The sequence below is a fragment of the Odocoileus virginianus genome, chromosome 22, assembly GCF_023699985.2.
Source record: "Odocoileus virginianus isolate 20LAN1187 ecotype Illinois chromosome 22, Ovbor_1.2, whole genome shotgun sequence".
Classification (NCBI taxonomy): Eukaryota; Metazoa; Chordata; class Mammalia; order Artiodactyla; family Cervidae; genus Odocoileus; species Odocoileus virginianus.
In genome coordinates, this window is record NC_069695.1 from 42,880,211 (window position 1) to 42,904,711 (window position 24,501).

At 38.5% G+C, this 24,501-nt stretch overlaps 1 protein-coding gene across 2 annotated transcripts in view; it reads left to right on the plus strand.

The window, feature by feature from the left end:
- Window positions 1-2,406: 2,406 nt before the first annotated feature.
- PIK3C3 (phosphatidylinositol 3-kinase catalytic subunit type 3) overlaps window positions 2,407-24,501 on the plus strand; it is a 159,929-nt gene continuing 137,834 nt past the window's right edge. For both annotated transcript variants that reach the window (XR_011482771.1, XM_070452922.1), the window contains exons 1-4: window positions 2,407-2,581; window positions 5,481-5,669; window positions 11,784-11,927; window positions 24,337-24,466. Coding sequence is in view for 1 of the 2 variants with exons in the window: in XM_070452922.1 (XP_070309023.1) it covers window positions 2,514-2,581; window positions 5,481-5,669; window positions 11,784-11,927; window positions 24,337-24,466 (531 nt within the window). In the remaining variant the exon portion in view is untranslated. The remainder of the gene's footprint in view (window positions 2,582-5,480; window positions 5,670-11,783; window positions 11,928-24,336; window positions 24,467-24,501) is intronic.

Genomic DNA, 24,501 nt, shown 5'->3' on the forward strand with positions numbered 1-24,501 from the left:
CCCAGAGTTTACTCAAACTCATGTCCATTGAGTCGGTGATGCCATCCAACCATCTCATCCTCTGTCGTCCCCTTCTCCTCCTGCCCTCAATCTTTCCCAGCATCAGGGTCTTTTCAAATGAGTCAGTTCTATGCATCAGGTGGCCAAAGGATTGGCAGTTCAGCTTCAGCATCAGTCCTTCCGATGAATATTGAAGACTTTCCTTTAGGATGGACTGCTTGGATCTCCTTGCAGCCCAAGGGACTCTCAAGAGTCTTCTCCAATACCACAGTTCAAAAGCATCAATTCTTCAGTGCTCAGCTTTCTTTTTAGTCCAACTCTCACATCCATACGCGACTACTGGAAGAACCATAGCCTTGACTAGACAGACCTTTGTTGGAAAAGTAATGTCTCTGCTTTTTATACAGAGGTCTTGAATTTCAAAAAACCAGTTCTGTAAGAGTCATCAATTCCATATTCATGCTGTAGGCAATAGGTTTCAGCAAAAAGGCTATGTACTGAACTAAGGTTGTTAATTTGAAGTTTTTATATCTAATTTGTAAACTTGGTTTTTAAAATTTTATAAGAAATATATTTGTGTATATATGAAGTTTACACAAGTTTATACATTAAATAACATTGTAATAAAAGCAATTTAAGTCAGCAGAAAATTCAGTTCTTTACAAATTGTCAATATTTTATTCAAGTTTGAACAACCTGTTTCACCTTAGACCTGGCATCCATCACTGGAATTATCCCACAGACTGGGGACTTGTAACTGTTTGTTTTATCATTGGGAGCTCTGTTGATTAGAAATTTCAAGTTTCATTACTTCCTAAAATTACATTTCCTGTAAGTTCCAGCCATTGGTAGTAGTTACATTATTACTTAGGAACAGGTCAAGTCTGCTTTTTGTTAGAACTGTACCTTATAAGAGACTAATTCATGTTTTTTCCTACTGTCACTTCCACAAACGTTTTTAAAAACTTACTTTGGACAAAACATTGTACATGAGTCATTTTTTTTTTTTTTTTACTTTCTAAGTTAAACGGCTACAGTCCTTTCAATCTTTCCTTGAAAACTTTTTCTTCTCCTCTAAATTATAATAACTTACACACACTCTAGCATTGTCTCTCTTATAACACCTAAAAAGAAACACATAGATATTTCTATTCAATATCTCTAACAATGAAGAAGTGAAGTCGCTCAGTCGTGTCTGACTCTTTGCGACCCCATGGACTGTAGCCTACCAGGCTCCTCCGTCCCTGGGATTCTCCAGGCAAGAATACTGGAGTGGGTTGCCATTTCCTTCTTCAAGGAGATCTTCCCAACCCAGGGATGGAACCCCAGTCTCCCACATTGCAGGCAGACACTTTACCATCTGAGCCACCAGGGAAGCTCATCACTAAAAATAATGAATAGCAATTATTACACTCAACAATATATCAAGCATCAAGTGCTTACTCAGTCATTTCTGACTCTTCGAGACCCCATGGACTGTAGCCCACCAGGCTCCTCTGTCCATGGAACTTCCCAGGCAAGAATACTCGAGTGGGTTGCCATTTCCTTCTCCAGGGGATTTTCTCAACACAGGGATCCAACTGGGTCTCCTGCATTGCAGGCGGATTCTTTACCATCTGACCCAACAGAGAAGTCCTTAGGCACCAAGGGACACATTGCTCTTCCCAAGAGCTTTGGTTCTAGTTGGAAGTGATTACAATTCCATTACAGTTTTACATACTAAAAATTACAGTTTTATATACTAAAAATAAATATTGTAGGAGTTTAGAGGTCATAATTCTGAGTCCTAGAGTTGTTACTGGATGTTTCTAGGTCCCAACAAGGGTTAGGTCTTCAAGCGTACATGGGTCTGAGAACATCCAGCGGTAAACAAGCACACAAGCATTCTAATCAAAGTAGCGTGCATTATTTGTATGACCCAAACTGAAAGCCAGATTTCCTTGCTCTTTGCTTAGTCCTTTCTCCACTCTTTAGAACAGAAAGAGGAAATCTTTGCTTGAGAGAGCAAATACGTGATTAAACTACAGGTTTTCGAACTGCAACTGAAATTTACACTTGGGAAATCTCTAACCTTTTTGTTTATTCCTTGATTAACCTTCAGGCAGTGAAAGTTGTTACACTTCTTTTTGAATTGAATTTCCTTTTGGTCTGACTTCAGAACAGATCAGAATCAAAAGACAGTTTCTCACTTTCTTAAAACAAAAAATCGAAAACAAAACCTCGGAAATACGAAACAATACAGGAAGTCTGGAATGTAACCAAGTACACTTCGTTTCCGGAATCCTGTTTGCACTCAAGCAAGATGGCGGGTCCCTTTGCACATGCGCAGGAGGACGCTTGGGCGGGGCGGGGAGTTCCGCCGCAAGCGATCGCGCTCCGGCAGGGATTGGCGGCGCCGGGGCCGAGAGGCGGAACCGGAAGCGCCTGTGTGGTGCTGGTCTGCGAGTTCAGCCCCAGCCTTCTCCTAGCGCCCTACTCTCGGCCTTAGGTGTACCTGTTACCCGGGGGTTCCCATGGGAGAAGCGGAGAAGTTTCACTATGTCTACAGCTGTGACCTGGACATCAACGTGCAGCTTAAAATGTGAGAGAGTCTAGGGACGGGGACAGGGATTGCCGAGGCTGGGGCGGGGCGGCAGGGCCCTGCGGGTTGGGGAGAGAAGATGGTTATTAGCTTGAGGGTCGGCCCGGCCGCGGCCGGAGGGTTGCAGCCGGTGCAGCGGAGGTGGCGGAGAGGGGCCGTGCTTACGGCCGAGGGCGCGATCTCCTGAGAGAGAAAGCGGTCGGAGTAAGTCCGTCAATTCCGCAGGGTTTGTTTTCCAGAAAGCGTTTTGCTATTCACAGCAACCTTTTGTGGGATTATTACTGTCTCATATTACGGAGAAATCAAGTCTTGGTTAAATCGTCGTCCTGCCGTTATAACTGGAAGATATTACTTTAAAACGGGACTGGTAGGTGAACTGGAGACTGAAGAAATTACGGAGAGGCAGATAAAGTAGCTAATTGGATATAGTACTAAAAACATGAGAGGTGAGAGAGGCTAAGATTGACTCTTAGGAACAGTCAGTTATTATTGTTCAGCTACTGAAGCTGGAAGTCAGTCAAAGGTGAAGAGGGTTCCGGTTGTAAAGGGATCAGAATATATGAGAAGAGGTCTTTGCAGGAAAGTCTTGAGGCATCACAGTTGAAGTCCAGGACATGACGTCTTGAGACACTAGTGGAACCGAGATGGGGAACAGCTCGGACCAAGTTGGAAATTATGGCCATTAGCAGTCTCTTAAGATACATTTTCACATGTGAAAACGATCATAATTTTTCACAAGTTATTAGTCTAACATCTTTCACCATATTTTAGTCAGTATTCAACAAATGTACCTCGGGCAAAAGGCTGCACACTTATATTTTCTCAGTCGTGAGATGCTCCCTTGAATGTTTCTGAAAGTTACTTACTTCAGACACTGATAAGTCTTTTACTTTTGATTTTGTGGTGGCAGTAAGAATAACATATCAACAACCAAACTGCATCTTTATAATACTTGACACACCCATTTGAAGTAGTTTCTACAGATACAACAGCCGATGCTTCTATAGGACCTGTGTTGCCATCATCTGGTAAAGGACTTTCCTTCAGTCCCATTCCTCTCAGTGTTTCTTTGGTATATGAATGCTTTTTTTATTTGTTTGAAACTTTTGGACATTAAAAGGAAAAATGAAAAAATTTAAAGAAAACTGGTCCCTTATTAATAGATGCATTGAGTATTTTGAGGAGAAATAAAGCATAAATCAGAAGTTTGGCAAAATTTAGTCCTAACCACCTTTTATTTTCTGTGACTGATTTTGGGGAGGGCAGGAAGTATCAATTTAGGATCATAAAATCAAAGAATAGTAAATTTTAAAATTATGTTTTCCCCAGGTCTTTTCATCTCTATCATTTTAATAATTTGCACTTTGATGTCCTGTTTCTCAGTGCCATAGTTGAATATCGAACTGCCCACAGGACATGGTCATTTGGGGTGTTCCAAAGCACTTTAGAAGTAACTTGTCCAAAAGGGAGCACATCTTTAGCCTGCCCTTTTAATGTTAATCTTCTCTCACTCTATTTTGGTGACAGTTAGCATTATCCACTGAATTGGTTAAGACAGAAAATTAATCTTAAGGAGTCATACAGATCCCTGTTTTGTCATTCACAAGTTGCCTTGAATCTACCTGCTTAGTATCTTTGATCCATGCCCCCTGGAAAGCCCACTGCTCTAGCCTTAATCTATCCTTTTCCTTTTCATTTTGATAGTCTTCCAATTGACCTTGCTTTCAATCCCATCTCTCCATTAGATTCTTACACTCCTGCCAAAGTATCATAAACACAAATGTGATTATAGTACTCTCACTTCAGATTGTTCAATTAACAGGTTTTTGAATGTTCATTTCGTTACAGGCACTGCACTGAATGTGGTGGCTACTTTTTAGCTTCATTGTCTGCCTACACTTGATTCTCATCTCTAGCTTCTTCTCCGCATGAGCTTTATTCTTTCCTGTATCAACTTGTAGTTTCCCAGACACACAATCTTACCTTTTTGCCTTTATATGCTGTACTTTAATTCTGGGATGACATCCTGCCTGTAGCTCTTCATCTCCTTTGTATTGTTCAGGCTCATTTCAGGCATCTATCTGGGTGATGAACCCCTGCCTCCAAGGTGTTCCTGATACTTTTTGATGTTATTTTTCTGTAATGGGAAAAATACTGGCTTTGGCATCCTCTGTCCTGGTTTTTATTGTCTGCTTTGTTACTTACTTTGTGGCCCTCAATAATAAATTTGATTTCTGAGTCTGTTTCATGATTTATAAAATGGTAAGATGGTGGAAAGTAAAAAAAAGTCTATAAAATTCTTGGCACACTATATGATGTAATCTTGATTTCCAAGCAATGTTCCTATCTCTTTTATAATCTTATGCATATTTTTTATGACTTAAAGCACTGTTATTTCTTAATTTAAAAAAAACTAGATAATACATGTACATAGTAAAAAAAATAAATTGAAAGTATAAAAAAGTATGTAGTTAACAGTAAGTTTTCTCCCCAGAGCAAGGACTTAATATTTTCTTGTAACCCTGTGTTGTTTATCTTGTCTTTCATTTCTGGGCCACTATGCCTAGTACAGTAAATGTTGGAAGAATATAGGAGTAAGTGGTCAACTTGAAATTAATAAAATTTAATGCTTGGAGAGCTGGTGACATCTCAAAGATAGATCCAACAGTTGATGACAGGGTTTAAAATTATGAAGCCTAAAATAGAGAAGTATGTTGATGAAAATAGGAATGATCTTTGGTATGTTAGGATTTTAAGAGATCTCTGGACTTTTGTTTCATCTATAGGAAAATGTTGAGGTAGCATAGGTTTACTAAGACATAACCATAAAGTCTTCTTAGTATTTGTTAGGTTTGTTTTTAAAAAATGTGTCTAAATGTTATTACTTTTATGCTTTCAGAGGAAGTTTGGAAGGGAAGAGAGAACAAAAGAGTTACAAAGCTGTTCTAGAAGACCCAATGTTGAAGTTTTCAGGACTGTACCAAGAAACATGTTCAGACCTCTATGTTACTTGCCAAGTTTTTGCAGAAGGGAAGCCTTTGGCCTTGCCAGTAAGAACCTCCTACAAGGCGTTTAGTACAAGATGGAAGTAAGTTGTTTTCTTGCATATGGTGGGTTCCTAACTATTCTCTGATTTTTTTATATAGATATTGAAAGTATTATTTGGAAGGGATAACAGAGGAATTAAAATTATTTAGTACCTATAACCATAGATCAAGTGGGAACCTACTCAGATGTTATTATACATAACAGTATTATAACTAATTGAGGTGGAAGTAAATTTATGTTTGTATTGAGTATATTGACATATTTTTATGTGAATAAGAATTTGACTGATTCACAAAATGACTCAAATCAAAAACACATTTCTACATTTGTTCCCATTCTATGCCCTTGAACACAGAAATACTTCTGGATAGTCAGATGTTTCAGCTGATATTTGGAATTCAGATCTTTAGAGAGAAAGAGATGTATTGTCATCTGGATCAGATGTTTATCTTAAATAACTTTATTTTTAAAAGTTCTTGGTTTATTAATCATGGTATAGTAGCAGGCCATTGCTGGTATTCAAGGTAAAGAGAGTGAACATGAAGTTCCTGTTTTTCTTGTAGGTCCTTAATAAAATCTCTTGACACTTCTTTTTTGATAGATTGAATGGTGTAGTTTTAATGTTTGATCCGTGAGTGTTATTCAGTACCTTGGTAGGCTTGGTACAGGATAAGCAGGTTGTGTGCCTCTCTAGGAAGGAATTTATACGCGTAGTTTTCATGGAGGACAGGGGATGGCCACATGGACTCTCATGCTGTGCTGTTGAGGGTGCAGCCGTCTCCCCACTTCTTTTTTTTAACCAAGTGTGGCCTGGCAGACTGGAAAAAGTTTTCTAGAGAGTCAGAAACCTAAGCGCTGATGATCTGTCTGCATGGAAACCAACTGTTTTAATGGTGTGTGTGTGTGTTTGTGTGTTTAAGTAGTCTTTTTTGTGGCTGTACACACACACACACACATGCAAGTATGTGAATGCATTTGTGATTTTTTTTTTAAGTAGTCTTTTTTGTGGCTACACACACACACATATGCAAGTATGTGAATGTGTTTGTACTTGTTATTCTGGACAATTTCAAACCCGCAGAAGTAGAGAATAATGTCATGAACTTCCAGCACCCTGTCTCCTAGCTTCGTTAATTACTAACTCAAGGGCACTGTTTTTATTTCACTGTTATTTTGAAGCAAATTACAATATTGTATCATCTTAAATATTTCTGTATGTCTCTAACATAGCTACAGTACCATGATTACACCTAAAACAATCCACCAAAACTCCTAAATTTTATCAGAGGTTCTTAAACTGGAATCAGGAAACCTACAAAAACTTGAAATTCTTTGCAGAATTTTTTGTGTCTTATGTGTTTTTATAGGGACAGCTCAAAGCTTTTTTTAGACTTTTTGAGGTGGCTTTTGACCCCAAAAAGCCTTAGAACCAGAAATTTAGGTCTATAAAGTCAACATTTATGGTGAATTCCGCTTTTTTAGGAAAATTGTATGATGGTTCTATTCCATGCCTTGGCAATAAAAGATATTAGAGCAAAAGCAAATTCCCAGTTATAAGCAAGTTAACATCTTTCTCCTCTTCCTTCTGTTTACCAGCTCCTCTCTGCATTGTTTATGTATTATGTATTTTCAAGGATTTAAAAAGTTTCATATTTGCTCTCTCAAAGTTTGAGATTTTTAATTTATGTTTTTTAAATTGTGAAGCTAACAAAGTACTCTAAAATATCTAGAATGACTTTTTAAAATTATTATTATTAAGAGGTTTAAAACAGTTGTGAAGAAAATAGATTGGGAAAATACCTCATGTTGGGTAAATATATGAGGCTTTTGTTTTCTTTTAAATATACATAAACTTTGGGCTTAGGGGAAACACTTGGAGATTTTGTGCATCCTGCTGTTTAGTATTTAATAGTTGAATTTTTTTACCAATTCATCAATACAGAAACTGCAGTTTTTGGCTAACTTTATACATCCATTATTTTCTGTAAGCACTTACTTAAAAGAAGAATTGCGTATTCTGTGGGGAAAATAAACTATATTATGAAAGAATCTCTTGCTGTCTTAATTTTTGCATTTCCTTAGTTGAGAAAGTATTTTTAGGTAGGGTGAAATTCTAGGTTGTCTGAATCTGATTTCTGAGTTTCTAATAGTGAGTTGTATGAGTTTAAAAAATGAAGAATTCATTCAAAATTGCGGAGAAGGCAATGGCAACCCACTCCAGTACTCTTGCCTGGAAGATCCCATGGATGGAGGAGCCTGGTGGGCTGCAGTCCATGGGGTTGCAAAGAGTTGGACACAACTGAGTGACTTCACTTTCACTTTTCACTTTCATGCATTGGAGAAGGAAATGGCAACCCACTCCAGGGTTCTTGCCTGGAGCATCCCAGGGACAGTGGAGCCTGGTGGGCTGCTGTCTATGGGATCGCACAGAGTTGGACATGACTGAAGCAACTTAGCAGCAGCAGCAGCAGCAGCAGCAGCGTTCAAAATTGATCAAGTCTCTTCTATAGTATTCTATTCTATCTTGTCCTATAATAAAAGAGCCCATGGTGAGGGAACCTGTACTTCCTTTAGTTGCTCTTAGGGTAAAATCATCAATTTTGGGTGTGAAATGCTGCAAATGTTTAAGTTATATATATACATATATGAAATATATAAATATTATTTTACAGTTCAGTGGTTTAAACTTTTTTTAAAATTTATATTCTGTTTTATCATGTGGAGGATTTGAAATGGTTTTATACATAGACTTACAATTTTAAAATTAGAAAGTTAGGATTTTGGAGTGTATTAATCAGACTAGAGAATTAGCACAGAGGTGTATGGGAGTGGGGTTAATGGTAGGAAATTAGATCATCCAGAATAGGGCTTTGAATCTTGGAACGTTTGCAAGTTGCCAGATGAATTTAGGCCTAATTAGCGTTGGGGCTTCCCCTTGGTGGCTCAGATGATAAAGGATCTGCCTGCAGTGCATTAAGACCTGGGTTTGATCCCTGGGCCAGGAAGATCCCCTGGAGAAGCAAATGGCAACCCAGTCCAGTATTCTTGCCTGGAGAATACCTTGGACAGAGGAGCCTGGCAGGCTACAATCCATGGAGTCTCAAGAGTCGGACCTGACTTAGCGACTAAACCATGACAACTAGAGTTGGGGCATGAGGAAGGGATGATGCCTGGGAAAGGAGAGAATAAAATTTTGAATACACAGCTCCTTAATGTCTCACCAAATCATTCTATCATTTCTAGAATATCTTGAGCAGTTTTCAAACAATTTTTTAGCTGCAGATTCATTCTTCCAAAGAAATCTTCTGCAGAAGCCCAGTATGTAAAACAGGTTGAAGTGTTTTTGCTTTAATTTAAAAAGGTGTGAGGACCTGGAGTTGGATGGCTCAAAGTTTGGGGCAAATGATTTCTTGCTCTTAGGTATTATCTCCTGGGCTTCCCTGATGGCTCAGCTGGTAAAAAATCTGCCTGCCATGTGGGAGACCTGGGTTCAATCCCTGAGTTGGGAAGATCCCCTGGAGAAGAGAAGGGCTACCCACTCCAGTATTCTGGCTGGAGAATTCCATGGACTGTATATAAGCCCATGGGGTTGCAAAGAGTCAGACTTGACTGAGCAACCAACTATTATCTCCTGGTCAAAGGACAGGATATAGAGGTGAGTATTTTCACAGCTCATTTTTGGATAGTGTCACTGATTTTTCTTTTTAACTTTAGCCTGTGTTAACTAATCTCTGTGGTTTGTTCATTGGCATAATGTAACACTGCTTATAATTTACCTTTTCAGTCTGGCCTTTCATGTGAATAGTAAATAAATTCATTTAGTTTTTTAAGCTTATCTGTAGTGAAGAAAGGCTTTTTAAAGCATGTATTTTATTTTTTTAAGAACTTTGTAGAAGAAAAAGATTTAAGGATGTTTAGAGTTTCCTTTCGGAGAAGGCATTGGCACCCCACTCCAGTACTCTTGCCTGGAAAATCCCATGGACGGAGGAGCCTTGTAGGCTGCAGTCCATGGGGTTGCTAAGAGTTGGACACGACTGAGTGACTTCACTTTCACTTTTCACTTTCATGCATTGGAGAAGGAAATGGCAGCCCACTCCAATGTTCTTGCCTGGAGAATCCCAGGGACAGGGGAGCCTGGTGGGCTGCCATCTATGGGGTTGCACAGAGTCGGACACGACTGAAGTGACTTAGCAGCAGCAGCAACAGAGTTTCCTTTAAATTAATAGCCATCTCTAATTTTCCTGTAATATAATGGATGTAAATGTTTTGTTCTTTAAATTTATAAAAATTCTGTTTAGTTTCTTACTGATGCAGGTGTATCGGACCTAAACTCTTGATATGCCTTTTGAGAATAATTTTGAGCAAACAGAATAATTTTGAGTAAACGGGAGAAGCAATTCTGTGTGTCTGCTGGATATTGCTTTATGTGTTTGCATGGTTTTCTTTGGGGATTTTAAAAGCCATCTGTTGTTTAAGGGAGTAGAAATGATCAGATAAATCAAGTATTAAGTTTGAATGCAGAAGAAAATTTGCAGAGGTGGGTAGAGAATGAAAAAGAAAAATGAGAGAGCTATGCTGTCATTACTCTTAGTAAGAACAAACATTCCTTACTGAAAGCATATGTACAAACATGCTTTGAAAACATTAAAAAACAATAGCTAAACATTATTGATATTAATAAATAACTTGAGTGAAAGAAAAATCTAACCTAAAAAATTGTCATATGTTTGTCCAGAGCAGTCTAGTAACTTCTTCATGTTACAAAGTTACTGGATGGTCTCCTTTGACCTCTTTGAATTTTTGTTGGTTTCTTCTGCTTTACTGAGATACTGCTATATATTATAGGACCATATATAACATGTTTTGAGTATAACATGAATAATTCTAATTTCTTTCTTTTCTTAATAAAAAACTGTTCTAGAGGATACTTGCTTTAAAAAAAAAATCATAGTTTGGTTGAAAACAAGTTTGGTTCTAACAGGTTTAAGTGTTTTCCCAGGTTTTTATTTATTGTTGTTGTTTTTGTCACTAAGTTATGTCCAACTCTTTGCAACCCCATGGACTATAGCTGGCAGACTCCTCTGTGGGATTCCTAGGCAAGAATACTTGAGTGGATTACCGTTTCCTTCTACAGGAGATCTTCCTGATCTAGGGATCATTCCCATGTCTCCTGCTTAGCAGGTGGATTCTTTACCACTGAGTCACCAGGGAACCGTTATTATAGCCTTGTGTCTTAGTCATATTGTCTGTTCCTGCTTTTTTAAAATTGAAGTATGATTGATATTCAGCAAAGTGATTCTGTCATACATATACATATGTATATATCTATATTATTTTTTATTCTATTCCATTATAGTTTATTATGAGATATTGATTATAGTACTCAGTGCTGTATAGTAAATTTTTGATGTCCGAGTTTCTTGATTAAAGGATTTATCAGCATTATTTTTCATGAATTTTGTCTTTCAAAATTTTTTTCATGTGTTCTATAGGCATACCTCGAAGATACTGCAGGTTTGAGTTTAGATCACCACAATATAGCAAATATTGTAATAAACTAGTTTTTTTGGTTTTCAGTACATATAAAATTTACCTTTATACTATCCTGTAGTCTCTGTGGTATGCAATTACATTGTGTCTAAAAACACATTATATGTGCCTTAATTAAAAATGACTTTATTGCTAAAAACTTCCTGAGATCTGAGCCTTCAGTGAGTCATAGTAGTAACATCAAATATCACAACAGATCACCATAAAAACATTAATAATGAAAAAGTTAGAAATATTGCAAGAATTACCAAAATATGACACAGAAACACAAAATGAGCAAATGCTGTCATTGGAAAAATGGGGCCCATGACTTGCTAGATGCAGGGTTGCCATAAACCTCAACTTGTAAAATATGCAGTATCTGCAAAGTCCAATAAAGTGAAGTGAAGTAAAATACAGATTTTTCTGTATTTAAAGTTGGAACTTGCCTAGAGCAAAATTGAGGTCAGTGCCATGTTAATTTTTGTACTACTAACTAATCTTTGGGACATTTTCTCTGAACCAAATTTTTTGTATGGTTTGTTAATTTAGAAGAAAGTTATACACATATGTCTATGTTGATTTTCTATCCTTACTTATGTTTTTGTTTACCTTGTTTTCATAGCTGGAATGAGTGGCTAAAACTGCCTGTGAAATACCCTGACCTGCCCAGGAATGCCCAAGTGGCCCTGACAATATGGGATGTGTATGGACCAGGAAAAGCAGTGCCTGTGGGAGGGACAACAGTTTCACTGTTTGGAAAATATGGGTAAGCATTTTCTTCTCCTAATGGGAATGCCGTGATTTTTGTTAGGAAGTAGTCATTGCAAGCTGGAACCTTATTTTTAGGGTGGGGAAAAGAATACAATTTGGCATATACTGTAACTGCTTTGTTATAGGGTTTTTCTGCTTTGTCATAATAATGAGAAAAAGAACAATAAATGGGATTAAAAAGCACTAATGTACTAATTTGCTTAATGGTAATGATTAAAATAGACAAGTTAATTTTTGTTTTAAAAATTTACAGATAATATTAATAGAGGTTTATTATGGGGGAAAAAAAATCAGAACAAAACCATAAACATGATAGTCCTGAAGGGTGTTATTTCTCTATCCCTTTTCTCCTGAACAGAGAGAGAACTCTTCATCTTAAGAAAATTGTTGATGTTCTATTTTTTCTATAAATTGGTATCTTGTTAACTTGCAAAGGTGATGATTATTTTTTTTTTTAGTTTTGTTCTTAAGTTTTATCATGACTTTTAAGTAGTTTTGAAGTGTTTCAACCCATTGATCTTTGTATTCTTTATAATTCTCAAAAAAATTCCTATTTTTGGTCATTAGGAACCCCTTCAAATTGATCCTGTCTTCACCAGTAGTTATTGGTAGCTTCTTTACTAGAGTCAAACTATTCCAGGCTCATTGGGCAATTTTCTGCCTCAGACCTGGAGTCTGAAAGAAGTCCTAGTCCCTTTTGGTATGAAGTAATAGAGATCATAATCTAGATATTATCAGACTTCTTAATTTTTGCCCATTTTTACATCATAAAATGTGAGCAGAGATGATCATATTATGATATTTTCGTTTACTCTGTGTTTCTGTTTCTGTGAATTGCTTTTTCATATCCTTTGCCCGTTTTTAAAAATTGAGGTATAACTCACATTCCTTAAAATTCTTTGCCTTTTTTTGAGTTGTCATTTTTCTTTTTAATGTGTATGAGGTCTTGAGGTCTTTGTAGATTAACGAAATTAGCCCTTTGTGTGTTACATGTTACAAATATTGTTTTTCCTGCTTGACATTTTCTTTTGAATTGTCACATATTTGTTTATTGCTTATTCAGTTGCAATTCAGGACTCTTAAATTATGATATTGAATGTAGCAGCTTTGTATAAGCCGATGGTGGTTAGGAAGGCAGGTTGTAGAACTAGATTGTCTGAGTTTAAAACCTGGATCTTCTCCTTATTGGTTTCTCTGGCAGCTCAGCGGGAAAGAATCCATAGCTACCAATGCAGGAGACTTGGGTTCAATCCCAGAGTCAGAACATCCCCTGGAGAAGGAAATGGCAACCCACTCCAGTATTCTTGCCTGGGAAATCCCATGGACAGAGGAGCCTGGTGGGCTACATTCCATGGAGTCACAAAAGAGCTGGACGTGAATTCACAACTAAACAACACCACCACCTTAACACTATATATAATTCTTAGCAAGAAATAATTAGCAAGAAACAACAGCAACAACTTTTGCTTATTATTTGTGTACCTTTGGGCAAGTTATTTAATCTCTTTATGCCTCAGTTTCCTTTTCTGTAAAATGAAATCATATTAATAGTATTTACCTCAAGAATAGTTTATGATGATAATTGCTAAAGACATGTAATATGCTTAAGAAGTACTAAGTAAATACTAGCTGTTGTTATTTCTGAACTATTCTCGTTAGTTTTGAATACTTTTAGTTATGAAATGTTTTCATATTGGAGAGGGATAATCTTCTTTAGTAGTCATTTCAGAATTTCTCTAAATATTCTCTATATTTTATCAGATACATTTTAATATTTCCTCAGTTTTAAAGGGAAAGCTCACTGTTATTTTGTTGGGAAACTGAATTATATATGTGAATTACAGGGAAAAATTGATAATCTATCTTATAAATACTGAATTTTTCTATTCAGAAATAAGGTGTCAGAGAAACTTCAACTCAGGAATAAAATTTAGGTGTAATTCCATTTATAATAGCTTGATTCCTTAGTAATGAGTAGGTGTCTTAGTTTAATGTACCTATTAAAGAATTATTTATTATTGAAATCCATGCATACCTATTAAAGAATTATTTATTATTGAAATCCATGCAAAAACAATACTTTAGACATAGTGTGATACATTGTGGCCTCCAGTTTTAAACACAGTTTTTGATAAAATGACATGTTATAGTAGAATGGACATATTACAAAATCAGTATTGTTCCTTTCCCAAAGTGTTTGTTTCTTTTTGTCTCTACAAGGGTGAAATTTGTTTGCCATACAGAAAAAAAGATTTATCACTCTTACTGTAGTTTTACTGGTTAAATGTTCTTAAGAAATAGCCAGATAGACCTCTTGGTTTTTCCTCCTGGCTTCTTCATAAGTGGTTTACTTTTTGAAATATCAGTGGGAGTTTCCCTCATGAAAACATCTGTTTTAACACTTATGCATTTTCATTGACCTTAGGATACAGTTTCAGGAGGCAGTCTGACTAGACTGTAGGTGTGAGACAATAGAAATGTTCACAAAAGTATTGTGGAATAACCTGCCTACGGCCAAATAAACTCAGACTGACGTAGTACATGAAATCAGTAGTAATCATTGTGTGTATGTGTGTTTGTAATAGCTCATATTAGATCACCTACTGTTCCCTCTAGGCTGATGCTTCATCTCAGAAAAAGGAAATCTGAGAAGCTCTATGAAACTAAAATAACTCTTTTTTCTCTGTGTATCCTGGGGCCTTTCCTTGAAGGGGAATCGGGTTGCAGTGGAGACAAGCCCAGGCATTCTCTCACTGGATGTTAGACTTCCTGTGTACTTTTGGATTGTGGAAGATTATGATATTCAGGATGTTTCAGGTGCTTTAGGAGAGTGCAGACGTCTGCTTGTACTGCTGGGTCACAGCTGCTTTTCTGTGTGGGGTTGCTGACACTCATGTGAGAAAGTAGCATGAGTCTTCTGGATGACCTCAGGGGGACGCCTGTGCAGTTTTTTTCCGCGTACCCTTAAAAATCATGTCGTGTGCCACCACAGTTCTCATGACTTATGGAGATGGTGCTTTAGACCTTCACTTGCTCAAATGTTTCTTAGCACCTACCCCACTCTTGTTCCTTAAATAGTCCTAGTATGAACTCACTATTTGCTAATATCTGTTTTGTATACCTGAGTCAGTGTGAATCAGTATTTCTTGGAAAATAGTGTAATTAATTGAAAGACAGATCTGTTAGGATATGGCTAGAATAACTAGTTATCCTCATTTTGAAAATATAGCTTGTGAGATTTCTAAGTAGCTAAAGAATGGATTGATCATTAGGTTGAATTGGCAAAGGACCATAGGCTTCTCTTGTAGATGGTTTTTCCAAATGTGGATTCTGAAGTCAAGGCAGTCGCTTCTGTAGTGGCTTGGCCCTGGGAGCTGGAACATCAGCAGCAGCTGTTGTTGGGGCCTCTGCTGATGTCTGAGGGTGATCCTGCTGTACTGTTTTCTTCTGCCTTGCTCTGTGTGTGTGTGTGTGTGTGTGTGTGTGTGTGTGTGTGTGTGAGTGAGAGAGTCACTCGGTTGTGTTAGTCACTCACTTGTGTCCAAGTCTTTGGCACACCGTGGGCTGTAGCCTGCCAGGCTCCTCTGTCCATGAAATTCTCCAGGCAAGAATACTGGAGTATATATACTCCATGGATCTCCCCGACCCAGGGATCATACCTGGGTCTCCCGCATTGCAGGCAGATTCTTTACTGTGTGAGCCACCAGCAAAGCCCCTTAGAAAACACCTTGCTGGTTTGGCTTGATTTCCCAAGCGGACTTAATCCACTGAGCATCTTCTGACTTGTCACCTGGAATTGTTGTGTCTGCTGAGTCACTTCAGTCGTGTCTGACTTTTTGTGACCCTGTAGACTGGGGCCCGCCAGGCTCTTCTGTCCATCTGCAAAGGTGCCATTAGTGTTAAAAGAAAGTAATATGTTCACTTGATCATTTGAATCACTTGGCATCACCCCTACCCTCCATGTCCTCTGTCCTTAAATTTCTTTTCCAGGTCCATCCCAAGGCACCTAAATCATTTAGTAAACTAACATCCTGCCAAATGTACTGATTTTTTATTTAGTTAAGTTTAGCCAAACTATTCAGTTGGGGGGTAAGGGAGAGGAGAGAAGAAAGGGAAGCCTTCTGCTGTTTCTGAAGGTACATTTAAGGATATTCACTGAAAGTGGTGTTATGACCTCACTGTACCCAGTTTCTTGGAGACTAAGAAGGTCTGCTGGATGTTGAATCTCTTTCAGTTGAAAGGGAAAGAAAATAAACTTTATAAAATACTTTTTTAATAATGTAACTTTTCTTTAATCTTGAACATGATAGATAAATATTGAGAGTTTTGATTCTTAACAACTGTTTCATACATTTCGTATTGGGCTTATAAAGTAAGCTTTTGCAGATATGGCTGCTAGATATTTACCTGTTTATTGCCAGGCTTAGAAACTTTTAAAAACATTTGGTCCTTGATCTTATACTGCTCATGAGCTTGTAGCAGTCCTTTACAGTTCCCAGTCTAAGTGCTTATGGCATCCTTACTTACATACATTACATAATGTTCAGTGAAAATTCTCTTTATTATCTCAGGAAAATCTGCTAAGAAATTTTCCATTGGTCATATAAAGATAATAATGGTTTAAAAATTTATGTAAACCTTTTACAGTTAAATAGGGCCTCCTTGAAAGCTCAGTAGGTAAAGAATCCATCTGCAGTTCAGGAGACCCTGGTTCGATTCCTGAGTTGGGAAGATCAACCCACTCCAATATTTTGGCCTGGAGAATTCCATGGACTGTATAGTCCGTGGGGTCAAAAAGAGATGGACATGACTGAGTGACTTTCACTTTACAGTTAAATAGGGTTTCCCTGGTAGCTCAGACAGTAAAGAATCTGCCTGCAATTCAGGAGATCCTGGTTTGATTCCTAGGTTGGGAGGATCCCCTGGAGAAGAAAATGGCAACCCACTCCAGCATTCTTGCCTAGAAAGTGCCATGGACAGACCATGGGGTCGCAAAGAGTCTGACATGACTAAGCAGCTAACACACACACACACACACACACATACATACACACACATGTGCACGCATATCACATATACAGTTAAATACAGTGTTTTTGAAGATAGTAAGAATGTATCAATATATCCAATGTGTACCTAATTAAGAAAATTATTTAATGTAGAAGTTTTTGGATTTGCCTGCTTGCCTACACACACTTTTAGTCTTAGTCTTTCCATTGGAATTGACAACTTGCCCCTTCAGCTTTGAGGGTATGTTGTTTGAATAGACTTTATAATGTTTGAAAGACCTTGTTAACACTTAAAAGAGAACACACTAACAGAAGACTATCTGTGCAGTGCATTTTAAAAAGTTTCCCAGAACTCATTTATGAGTCTGTCCAACCTCTACTCTGGGTCTTCTTGGTAGCTTGCTTTCTTATGTAAATAAAGTTAATCATTTTTATTGCTAGTTGCTTTACACTGCTGTATCAGTTTCTGCTGTAAAGCAAAGTGGATCAGCCATCCATATACACATATCCTCTCTTGTTTGTATCTCTTTCCCATTTAGGTCCCCGCAGAGCACCAGTTAAGCTCCCTGTTCTATGCAGTAGGCTCTCCTTAGTTACCTAGTTTACACATAGTAGTGAATATATGTCAGTGCCACGCTCCCAATTCATCCCACCCCACCCCTGTTCCCTCTTAGTATCCATGCATTTGTTCTCTAGGTATGGATCTCTGTTTCTGCTTTGCAAAGAAGACCTCCTTTACCATTTTTCTTGATTCTTCATTGAGATATGATATTTGTTTTCTTCTTTGACTTACTTTAGTCTGTATGACAGTCTCTGGGTCCATCCACATCTCTGCAGATGACACAACTCTTCCTTTTTATGACTAATATTCCATTGTCTATATGTTCCACATCTCCTTTGTCCATTCTTCTGTTGATGGGCATTTAGGTTGCTTCCATGTCCTGGCTGTTGTAAGTAGCGCTACAGTGAACATTGGGGTTCATCATGGTTTTCTCTGGGTATATGCCCAGTAGTGGGACTGCTGGCTCGTATGGTAGTTCTGTTTTTAGTTTTTTAAGGAAACTTCATCTTGTTCTTCATAGTGGCTGTATCAGTTCACATTCCCACCAACAGTGCAAGAGGGTCCTCTTTTCTCCACACCCTGTCCAGGGTACAGTTTTTGATGATGGCCATTCTGACTAATGTGACGTGATACCTCATAGTAGTTTTAATTTGCATTTCTCTAGTAATTAGTGATGTTAAGCATCTTTTCTTGTGTTTGTTGACTACCTGTATGTCTTCTTTGGAGAAATGTCTTATTTAGGTATTCCTTCCTTTTTTTTTTTTGGTATTGAGTTGCATGACCTGTTTGTATATTCTGGAGATTAATCTTTTGTCACTTGCTTCATTTACACATATTTTGTCCCATTCTGAGGGTTGTTTTTTCATCTTGTTTTTTATTTCCTTTGCTGTGTAAAAGCTTTTAAGTTTAATTGTGTCCCATTTGTTTATTTTTATTTTCAGTACTCTAGGAGATGAGTCCAAAAAAATCTTGTTATGATTTCTGTCAAAGGGTACTCTATCTATGTTTTCCTCTAAGAGTTTTATAGTATCTGGCCTTATATTTAGATCTTTAATCCACTTGAGTTTATTTTTGTGTATGGTGTTAGGTAGTGTTCTAACTTCATTCTTTTACATGTCACTGTCCAGTTTTCTCAGCACCACTTATTGCAGAGACTGTCTTTGGTCTGTTGTATAGTATTGCGTCCCTTGTCGTAGTTTAGGTGACCATAGGTGTGCTGGTTTATCTCTGGGTTTTCTGTCCTATTCCATTGATCTCTTGTTTTGTGCCAGTACCAAACATCTTGATTACTGTTCCTCCAGCTCTGGTTTTCTTTCTGAAGATTGTTTTGCTCTTTAGAGTCTTTGTGTTTCCAAATAAGCTTTAAAGTTTTTTGTTCTCATCTGTGAAAAATGTCATTGGTAATTTGATAGCAATTGCATTGAATCTGTAAATTGCTTTGGGTAGTATAGTCATTTTCACAATATTGAATCTTGTAATCCAGGAACATAGTATATCTCTCTTTCTGTTTCTGTTGTCTTTGATTTCTTTTATCAGTATCTTAACAGTTTTTTTTGCGTACAGTCTTTTGCCTCCTAGGTAGATTTATTCCTAGGTATTTTATTCTTTTTGTTGCAGTGGTAAATGGAATTGTTTCCTTAATTTCTCTTTCTAAGCACAGGAATGCCCGAGATTTCTGTGTGTTAATTTTGTATTCTACAACTTTACCAAATTTATTGATGAGCTCTAGTCATTTTATGATGGCATCTTTAGGATTTTCTATGTACAGTATCATGTCTTCTGCAAACAGTGACAGTTTTACTTCTTTTCCAGTTTGGATTCCTTTTATTTCTTTTACTTCTCTGATTATAGTGTCTAGGACTTCCAAATCTGTATTAAATAAAAGTGGTGAGAGTGGACACCCTTGTCTTGTTCTTAGAGGAAATGCTTTCAGTTTTTTACCAGTGAGAATGATATTTGATGTAGCTTTGTCATATATGGGGTTTATTACATAGAGGTAGTTTCCTTCTGTGCCCACTTTCTGGAGAGTTTTTACCATAAGTGGTTGAATTTTGTCAAAAGCTTTTTCTGCATCTATTGAAATGATTACATGGTTTTTATTCTTCAGTTTGTTAATATGGTGGATCACATTGGTTACTTTGCATATATTGAAGAATCCTTGCATCCCTGCAATAAATCCTACTTGATCTTGGTGGCTGATCCTTTTAATGTGCTGTTGAACTCTATTTGCTAGTATTTTGTGGAGGATTTGTGTGTGTATGTTCATCAGTGATACTGACCTGTAATTTTCTTTTTTTGTGATAACCTTTGTTCGGTTTTGGTATTCAGGTGATGGTGGCCTCATAGAATGAGCTTGGGAGTCTTCTTCCCTCTGCAATGTTTTGGAAGAGTTTGAGAAGGATGTGTGTTAGCTCTTCTCTAAGTGTTTGATAGAATTCCCCTGTGAAGCCATCTGGCCCTGGCCTTTGGAACATTTTTAATCACAGCTTCAATCAGTACTTGTGTTTGGTCTGTTCATATTTTCTGTATCTTCCTGGTTCAGTCTTGGAAGGTTTTATCTTTCTGAGAATTTATCCATTTTGGGGGAATATAGTTGTTTGTAGTAGTCTCTTATGATCCTTGGTATTTCTGCAGTGTCAGTTGTAACCTCTTTTTTTCATTTCTAATTTTATAAATATGAGTCCTCTCACTTTTTTCTTGATGAGTCTGGCTAACGGTTTACTGATTTTGTTTATCTTCTCAAAGAAAAACCTTTTTGTTTCATTGATCTTTTCTATTATTTTGCCTTTATTTTATTTATTTCTGCTCTGATCATTATGATTTCTTTCCTTATACTTACTTTGGGTTTTGTTTGTTCTTTCTCTAGTTGCTTTAAGTGTAAGTTTAGGTGGTTTACTTGAGATTTTACTTATTTCTTGAGGTGAGAATGTATTTCTATAAACTTCCATCTTAGAACTGCTTTTGCTACATCTCAGACTCTGACCTGGCCCAACTTCTGCATGTACTTCCCCTCAAAGTCCACTCCTGCTAAAGCTAGACTTGTGTCAGTTGTGGGACACTCGTTGTCTATTCAGATATTCCACAGAGGCAGGGTTTACCGAACCTATTGCAGGGCTTTAGTCTGAGGCTTGTGCAGCTGCCTGGAGAAGATTTCATTCCTCTTCCTTAGTTGCACAGCCCCTGAGGCTCAGCTTTGGTTTTGGCCCCAGCTCTGCATGTAAGCCCCCTTCAGGCATCTGTTCCACACCCATGCAAAGGGAGCGAAAGCAAAGGGGCTGAGACTGACTTACTCAGGCCCATGAGGGCAGTGCAGCCACGGCAGCAGGTGTGTGAATTGCCTGTGGGCATGGAGAGGCAGCAGGTGTGTGAATTGCCTGTGGGCGTGGAGATCGGCAGGCAGTTGAGCAACAGAATGTGGCATGCTTACTCTGGTGGGAGTCCCTCCAGGTGTTTGTGGAGGTAGGGGCTGGCATGTGGGGGCATCTGCCACTCAACAGTGGTGTCTCATTTCCTAGGCAAACCATACTTCCACTAGGGACCTCACACTTCTGTTCTCTTTCTTATATCTGCAGGGTCAACAGCAGTCCTCTCTCCATATCTGTTCTCTTGTTCAGTCCTGTCTGACTCTTTGTGACCCCGTGGACTGCAATATACCAAGCTTCCCTGTTCTTCACAGTCTCCCAGAGATTGCTCAAACTTGTGTCCTTTGAGTTGATGATGGCATCCGACCATCTTGTCTTCTGTTGTCCCCTTCTCCTCCTGCCTTCTGTCTTGCCCAGCATCAGGGTGTTTTCCAGTGAGTTGGCTCTTTGCATCAGGTGTCCAAACTACTGGAGCTTCAGCTTTAGCATCAGTCCTTCCAATGAATATTCAGAACTGATCCTTTAGGATTGACTGGTTTGATCTCCGTGCAGTCCAAGGGAACTCTAATGAGTGTCCTTCAACACCACAGCTCAAAAACATCAATTCTTCGGTGCTGCAGTCCATGGGTCACAAACAGTTGGACATGACTGAGTGATTGAATAACAACAGCCTTCTTTATGATCCAACTCTCACATCCATACATGACTACTGAAAAAACCATGGCTTTGACTAGATGGACCCTTGTCGGCAAAGTAAGGTCTCTGCTTTTTAATAGGCTGTCTAGGTTCGTCATAGCTTTTCTTCCAAGGAGCAAGCATTTTTTAATTTCATGGCTTTAGTTACCGTCTGCAGTGATTTTGGAGCCCAAGAAAATAAACTCTTTCACTGTTTCCATTGTTTCCCCATCTATTTGCCATGAAGTGATGGGATTGGATGCCATGATCTTAGTTTTTTGAATGTTGAATTTTGAGCCAGCTTTTTCACCTTCATCAAGAGGCTCTTTAGTGCCTCTTCACTTTCTGCCTTAAGGGTGGTGTCATCTGCATATCTGAGGTTATTGATATTTCTCCAGGCAGTCTTGATTCCAGCTTGTGCTTCATCCAGCCTGTCATTTATTTTGATGTACTAACTCTGCATATAAGTTAAATAAGCAGGTTGACATATATTGTATTGTACTTAACGTATATTGTCAAGTACAGCCTTGAAATACTCCTTTCCCAATTTTGAAGCAATCTGTTGTTCCATGTCCTGTTCTAACTATTGCTTCTTGACTTGCATACAGTTTTCTGAGGAGACAGGTAAGGTGGTCTGGTATGCCCATGTCTTTGAGACTTTTCTACAATTTGTTGTAATCTACATAGTCAAAGGCTTTAAGTAGTCAATGAAGCAGTAGTAGATGTTTTTCTGGAATTCTCTTGCTTTTGCCATGATTCAACAGAGGTTGGTAATTTGATCTCTGGTTCCTCTCCCTTTTCAAAATCCACCTTGAACATCTGGAAGTTCTCTGTTCACAGACTGTTGAAACCTAGAATTTTGAGCATTACTTTGCTAGCATGTGAAATGAGTGCAATTGTGTGGTAGGTTGAACATTCTTTGACATTGCCTTTCTTTGGGATTGAAATGAGAACTGACCTTTTCTAGTCCTGTGGCCACTGCTGAGTTTACCAAATTTGCTGGCCTGTTGAGTGCAGAACTTTAACAGCATCATCTTTTAGGGTTTGAAGTAGCTCAGCTGGAATTCCTTCACCTTTGTGCTCTTAGCCCCACACCTTTGTACTCAGACTCCTCTGCTCCCACCAGCATTGGCAAACTCCTGTCTTGGGCAGTGGCACCCAGGGCTGATTTTGAAGGAGGCTTTGGGATGGATGACGCTCAGGGTGCTGGAGCCTGTCCTGGCAGAGGAGACCTTGGCTTGAGGTGTGTGTGGAGGGTGAGCCTGCTCAGATGAGTGCACCTCCCAGGGCTTGTAGGGGCTGAAGCGGGTGGGTGGGGGTGGGGATTGCAGTGCCAGCCCCGCCTGTTCCTTACCACTCAGCAGTGGTGCCTTGCTTCTGTGGTGTCCTGGCCTTCTTCTGCAGACTTTCCCAATTGTCGGACTCCGTACTCCTGTCCCTTCGGGCTCCTTTCACAACCAGCAGCTGTCCCCTTCCTGGGTCCATGCTCCAAACCCCGCTTTCCAGCACCCAGCCTCCTCTCGACAGGAGACACATGATTCAGGCTGGGCAAGGCTGCAGTACAGACCGTGTGCACAGTTCTTACTTGGTCCTGCCTTCCGCAGATGGTCCACCGTGTTCTCCTTTGATCCTCGGAAGGTCCCTTTCTGTCCTCGCTGATTTCCCCACATGAGGGGATTTTCTGATTGCAGGAACCTCTCCTCAACTTCAGATTCCCCCCAGGGTTGCTGGTTCCTTTTTTGATTCTTTCTTTTTTTCCTTTCTTTTTTCCTACCCCACCTCGAGGGAATTTTTCTTGTCATTTTAGGTGTTAGAAGTCTTCTTCTAATGTTCAGCAGGTGCTCTGTGTGAGAATTGTTCCGTTTATAGATATATTCTTGATGTACTGGTAAGGAGACAGGAATTCCGTGTCCTCTTCTGCCATCTTGACTCCTCTTTGATAGTTTTTGAAGGCAGCAAAAACATGACAGAGGTGATACAGTCTTTCACTTTAAAGTAGGATCATCCAGTTCAGTCTGAATTCTGACGATATGTTAAATTTCTGATTTGTAGACACAGGCATGTTTTCTTATTGAATACAGTATTGTATTCCCTTTTAGACATCTCTCTTATGCAAAAGAAGACAGGAGAAAAATAAGCCTCTACCCAGCGAAAAGGAAAATAGTAGCTTATATTAAGTTCTTATTGTATGATAGGCACCATTCTAAGTACTTTTTACTTGTAGTGGTTTATTTAACATTTCTAACTCTGTGAGACACAGTTACTCTTGATGGTCTCATTTTATAGATGAGGAAGCTAACACAGAGATGTTAAATAATTTACCAAAAGTCTTGTAAGTAATAGTTGGCACAGCAGGGATCCAAATCCCAGCTGTTCAACACCACTGTCTATTAATACTATGCTGAATTGTCAGTTAAAGTAGAAAGTTATATAATTATTTTAATTTTAGTTTCAATCGATGTAAATGTGACATTCTCCCTCTGGGTAGAAATTTGGTTTCTGTTTCTTAAGATCTCCACTGAAGTGATGAAGTGTGTGTAGCCTGTTCCTGATGCTTCTCTTTTTGCATTCGACCTTTGGAATATCTGTAATAGTTCTAACTGCTTCAAGGAAAAAAGAAGGATGTGAAAAACAGTGCTATGTGGATTCAGTTGCTTGATTAATTGCTTTATATTCCACTGGAGGCTTGCTGGAATTGTCTCTATTTAGAAATCTAAAATTTCCCATAATGAACTAAATTAATTCTGTCCTGAATGTTCTTTTTTTTTTTTTTTTCTGAATATTCTTTTTGCCTAGCATGTTTCGCCAAGGGATGCATGACTTGAAAGTCTGGCCTAACGTGGAAGCAGACGGATCAGAACCCACAAAAACTCCTGGCAGAACAAGCAGTACTCTCTCAGAGGATCAGATGAGTCGCCTTGCCAAGGTAAAAAAGAAATTATTGAAACAGGTGGAAAGCTT